Source organism: Colletotrichum chrysophilum (genome assembly GCF_026319265.1).
Source record: "Colletotrichum chrysophilum strain AFK26 chromosome Unknown scaffold_5, whole genome shotgun sequence".
Lineage (NCBI taxonomy): Eukaryota > Fungi > Ascomycota > Sordariomycetes > Glomerellales > Glomerellaceae > Colletotrichum > Colletotrichum chrysophilum.
The window spans coordinates 182818-188644 of NW_026517292.1; the positions used below are offsets into that span (position 1 = coordinate 182818).

The following is a 5827-nucleotide window of genomic DNA, read 5'->3' on the forward strand; positions in this document are numbered from 1 at the left end:
CAGCTCAAGCAAACACCGGTGAAGAAGGGAGAGAGATAGCAGGCTGAGGCGCCCAAGCGTCCAGAGTCAGGAATGCAACTTTGTTTGCTTCTGGTGACTCGACATTCGTCGACTGCGGATAAGCTTCATGGGTGATGCCTCCTCCTCCCCCGAAGGACCCTCCGTTTTCAACAACCCGCACGCAGAGTGGAGCAGCGGCAAGGTAAACGGAACAGAGGGGCCGCGAAGGTAGCCAAGACCGGGGAAACGACAGGCTTTCCTGGCCTTGGGGGCTGGGACGATTGCTACGGCGCAGCTCAAGCCCCCAGCTTCACCTACATGACTTGGGCGGACAGAAAGCTCGTAGAGAAAACGACAACGAGCAGAGTCATGGGAGTAATTCTGAAGGGCAGGTCAGGGCAGCCCTTCATGTGGCTGGTCTTTGATGGGTGAACGGGCGCTTTCGCTTTGGGAGCGGACAAGAAGGCCGCAATATCGCATTGTTTTCAGCTCCCGATGAAGAAGACCCGAGTCTCGAGTTCCGGAGCTTCTTTTTTCTTTATTTCGCTTATTCGACCAACTGACTACATACCTACTCCATGAGGTAAATCGCTTCGTAGATGTAGTAGTAGTAGCAAGGGTCTGACCGATATGAGAGAGCGAAGATTTCGGAGGATCTCTGAGCCACGTGTATGCGTTGAGTCCTCCTTTCGCATTACAATCAACGTCCCGAAAGCGCGTGTTGACCCTGGGCCCCCTGCCTCCCTGGTCGCATTCATCCCCGTTCATAGGATGGGCGATATCTGAGATTACGAGACACTAGGGTCAAAAGCAGTACATGAATACATAGAAAAGAGGGCAAAAACGAATAAAACGTGGCATGGAAGTCAAGTTCCGACGCCCGCGCACTCGGGTACATGTTGTACGACGTGTGACACATGGCGTCCCGCCGCCGCTCGACACGATTTCCAGGTGCAACAAAACGTCCAAGGTTCGCTAGAAGAGCCGTAGAAGCACGTTCGGCAGATGTGAAAGGAGGAGGCGAAAACATCAAGCACGTGGGAAATCCGGACTAAACTTGGGTGGCGGATTCTGCAGCAGCTGCAGCAGTCCATCGGTCTGGCATCAGTTGTGGTTAGTGAATGGCGCCGCCTTGGCTCCTCTTCTCTGGAGAGCAAATCACGTCCCAAAGTTCCAAAAGGCAAATGTTCAGTCACTAGATGTGAGCTTATTTGATCGAGATTGTGGCGAAGGGTCCCATTCCTGGCCCACGTAATGCGCGACGAACACTGCAGGACACGAGGTTCTTGGATCTGTTTCTCTCACGTGTTGTGATACTTTATTCTGATAAGACTTCTTGGTATCGACTATTGCAGCCGGTGCTGCTGGTAATGCTCGCGGCGTAACGTTGCGGATCGCTGATCCGTCCAACCCTGTTGGTTTTCGTGACTGGTGCAAGAAACCCCATTTTCCTACCCATCGCCATTTTCACTGTCTCTTCATGCGGAAAATGACCCCATGTTCTGAAAATTCCCACGTCCTCTTGAGAGTGAGCCTGTTCTCTTGCCAAAACACCAAAAGAGTTCATATGAGCCGTAGAGATTCGTCATTTCCGGTTATCCTCGTGTATGTCCCAGTAACCTTATCCAATACCAACCAAGCCCGTCACCAAATAACAACCATATTGCCCGTGTATATAGATGGAGATAGAAAAAAGAAACAAAGACAAGACATCCAGCCCATCGTAGAGCTCATAATGTCGTGATATCAAGAAAAAAGAAATATGTTGACTCCGGTGGTGTCTTTCGTCCTAGAACCCCCGTGAGGGCAGTCCGATCCCCCAAAAAGAAAAGAAAAAGCAACCGTTGTGACGCCAATGATGTTGTGTGTAAGTTTGGAACCGTTGCGCGCCGGGAAATGAGGAAAGCGATCCCTGGACATGATGCCGCCTGTGACAGACCAAAAGCAGTGGGAATGCCCTTTTCTCGATCGTCCTCAATCAACGCTTGCCGGCCGTGATTTTCGTCCGCGATCCCCTGGTGTAGTTATCGAATTCCTGATCCCTGCCGCTCATCGGTCTAGATGATGCATTACTGGGCGGTGCTGTGTACCCGTCCTCGATTTGCATCTCCTCGAAAAGAGCCGGCCCGGGCTTCGATTCGCGCTTGATAGTCGTCGTCACCATCACGGCGCCGGTCGATGGTATCGTGCTCGCCGAAGAGGCGTGGCGTTGGCGTTCCGCTTCGCTCGAACCCTTGTCGCTGTTGGCGAACTCGGAACGGGTGCCGCTGTCGAGCGAGATCTCTCCCATGTCATCCATGACGTGCTTCTGGCTCGGGGCGATGTGAGGTGAGTAGCCGCCTTCAGGTCCACCACGGAAGTCATCGACCACGAACGGGTTCGCATCGTTGCTGCGCGATGCACCTCCTGAGGAGCCTTGCGTGGCAGCGTTATCCTTGTTTGTAACCCACTGGACGACAACAGCAGAGAAGAGGACTGGGGATGGAGTCAGCCGATGAAAAGCAGGGATATGGTTGGGTGGGAAGCATACTATCGCTGTTGCAGCACATGAGGCAAACCCAGCCGGGCTCACCGTCAAGAGCCATCAATACAGTCAGGTTCCTGGAGCGAGTCAGAAACTTTGAGCTTAAATCATGTTATCTGCCCGCGACTTACACGATGCTGCTGGTAAGCGTGCACAGGGCACCAACGAACGTCCGCAACGCGACAGTCCTCAAGCGGACGTTGGCAGGAGTCTTGGGGAAGTTTTTGAAAGAGTAGAGACCTGTTCTTGGATTAGTGGGTGCGCTTTTGTAGACTGGGTAGATAAGACTTACTCTTGAGGGGGATGAGGAAGAGGATAGTCAGGTAAACGTTGACGACGGCGTCAAAGGAGATGAGAGGTATCATCGAGACCTTCTGCATACCAATGTAGCACTGGCCGTCGTCTATCCTCGTAATTCGGCTGTAGCGTTGTTAGCTGTCGTCCATCTGGAGTTGTTTCCGGATCGCGTACAAGATAAAGTTGAGAATGGCAATAACTGCGTAGACGCCCAGCATGCCAAACGAGTTGAAAATGTAAAGCTTCGACTTGAGCCGTGGCTTCGTCGCGCCTCGAATAATGTGCTTCGCAGACTGTTAGCCAATTTCCCATCCTTCAACCTCCTTTCCCGAAACACAGGGTACGCACTGCTTTCTCAACCAGGAACAGGTAGATCAACACTTTCGTCGTGATGTAGCAAACGAGGCATAGCAGAATGGCGCCGTCGCAAATTTGGATGTTCGTGTTGACGCCGAGGGCGAATTGTAGAACCGCGGTGACGAAGACGAATAGGTATGAGTCGAGGTAGATTAATAGCACCACTTGAGGCTGTCGTTAGTATGTGTTGTCCTCCCTGTATTACTGGTTTGCCGTGTATTCGACTTACACCACACCACGAACGGTATCCTCCTCCACTGTTTTATCGCAGAACTTCTTTGGGCTGCAAGGTCTCATTAGCATCCCGGTCGTGGCCCCCACTGATCCACCCGCTTCCCGCGATATCCACATACCAATGAAGCCTGAGATGATACTGATGGAAACCAGACAGATGATGACGCTCATCACCGTGCCCGCCAAAGGCTCTACCGTGTGCAGCCCGGCGGGGTCCGCTCGGGGGAGCACCATTGGAGCCATCATGTCCCGATATCTGTGTTGATGCCCTCGGGTGGTCGTCGCAAGGGGAGGGAGGTGACGGAAAAGGCGATGTCGAGGGATTCGTTTTTCGGTGTCACGATCTTTCGTACATGGGGAAGTAACGAGAGGCTCCGAGCAGAGGTGTAAAAGGGCCAGAAGAACTATATACCAAAGACAAACCGGGAACGCTATAGGCAGGAGATCGACGGTTTGGGTGTCCGAGCTACCTTCGTCTCGCAATGTCTGGGAGGGGGACACAACCGTCTTTAAGTTTCGTCCAACAGGTGATCGAAGCGTACGTGCAAGGACGGACGGGTGAGAGGGGCAAGCTAAAGTGCGGTACGGTACAGACAGCCCAAAAAGCCAGTGCTGCTACAAGGATGGAGGAGTTCCGATGCGCTAGAGGCAAGGGGTGGGAAAGCAGACTTGCAGGCGAAGAGGAATAAACTTATCCGTGCCTACGTCTCTTTCCTTCGTCTTCCTTCTCCTCCTGGTGGGTAATGTGAAGGCAGGGGAGGGGGGGGAGGGGCGCATCCATCCAGAGACGTACGTGATGCCCAGCTGAATGGTCAATAGTAAGTAAGACTCAAGCCCACTTAGCATGAGAAGAAGAAAAAAACGGCGTTTCTGCTCGGTTTCTTCTTCTTTTTTTGTGGCAGCTACCGGTCTAGGTCCGGCTGCAGCTGGTTGACTCGGAGCAAGCCACCGGCCAAGAAATGCTAGTACGATCTTGGTGTTTTAAACAAGTGACGGCGTTGAACAGTGAAAATGTGCTACCGCTTAGTAGCATGTAGGTACGACGAGTATCATTGGGATAGCTAGCGGCCCCTGATGCAAGCCACAAGGAAGGGGATTCCAAAGCGACAGACAGACTCTGATGGATTCTTTTGGGGCTAATAATGAGGAGAAACGGTTTGTACACGTACCGCGGTACCCAGCCGCAGTCTCGTGAGAAACGGAAATGAGGATGCAAGGGAGAGGTGGTAACGGCTCGGAGAAGACGTGTGCTCGTGCACACATACATACACAAAAGAGCATTTACGTACTGTAGGCAGAGACAGAGTTCTCTCATACAATACATGGTAAAGACAGCAGGGAAGCACATTCCGTCGGGTCAGGTTCCAGCCCTCGGAGAAAACGGTGAGGCAAAAGGTAGGAACAAGGACCTCATCGGGTTGAAGACTGCAGCACCCCAGACACAGGTGACGACAGGAAACACAGCAGCCAAAGGCTGTTTCGTGGCCAAGCTCATGTCACGGTGACGGGACGGGGGACAGGGTGCCTGAGTCGAGGTGGAGGGGCACATCGTTACGAGAGATAAACTCTAATCCGATGTGTGTTTTCCCGTCTCTCTCTCGCTCTCGTCGGGTGTCTCTGGGTTTCTCGCCTGCAGGTCAAAGGCACAAAGTAGAAATCCGCGACAGGAAGGCCCATCCACCGAGCGGTGATGGTGGTGGGAGCTTCCGTTGGCTTTGCAGCTGTTCTGCTGTGTGTGCACGCTGGCCTAGCAGAAGCTACCAAGCATGCCTCCAACCAGACGACGCAACAGCTGAGTATCTGCAACGGGGCGACAGGGGACCATGGTCGAACCTGGCTGCCGATCCCGTCCAGCAACCAACCAGCGCGGTCCACTATCGACGGTCCGCCGGGCTAAATCACCATGTTGACCAGGTCCAACGAAGAAGCCCTATCTCGCCTCAAGGCAACCTAACGACGTATTATTTGCATCGTTAGGCACAGGCAGGCTTCACCGTCTGTCCACCGCCACCGCCATCCACACTCCTTGACAGATATCGACTACTGCGGGAAGAAGTGCGGACATGCGGACGTCCCGCGCTAGCCAGCACCAGCATTGGCGTAGTTTCGCTTCAGGAGCTGTCCGCCACAAAGAAAAGACGGCAGGCTAGAAACATGGCTGGACGTCTGTAGCATGGACCCTTTCCCCGTGACTTGCTGCCACTGCTGCTCATCTTCCTCCACCGAGCGCCTCTGACGATCAATGTTCCGCTGAGGATATTGTTCGAGCTGCGCGAGCAATCTAGTCTGCGGCACACGGGACGCCGCCAGCCCTGACCCCCTGGCATATTGGGTCCCTTCTTTTGCTGATTTTGAGGCTGTGGGCTTTCGCATCGTCACGGCTCCGCGGTTGCGCGGCCGAACGACGGACGGGGT

The 5827-nt window shown here is 53.6% G+C and overlaps 1 protein-coding gene across 1 annotated transcript; it reads right to left on the bottom strand.

Annotated features, from left to right (window-relative positions):
* Positions 1 to 1978: 1978 nt before the first annotated feature.
* Positions 1979 to 3655, bottom strand: COL26b_001162 (uncharacterized protein; the record flags this gene model as incomplete). The annotated part of the gene is made up of 7 exons (XM_053174120.1): positions 1979 to 2475; positions 2531 to 2601; positions 2656 to 2764; positions 2817 to 2944; positions 2996 to 3114; positions 3170 to 3342; positions 3532 to 3655. 7 exons carry the CDS (start codon positions 3653 to 3655, stop codon positions 1979 to 1981), a joined length of 1221 nt encoding a protein of 406 aa, XP_053041830.1.
* Positions 3656 to 5827: the final 2172 nt, after the last annotated feature.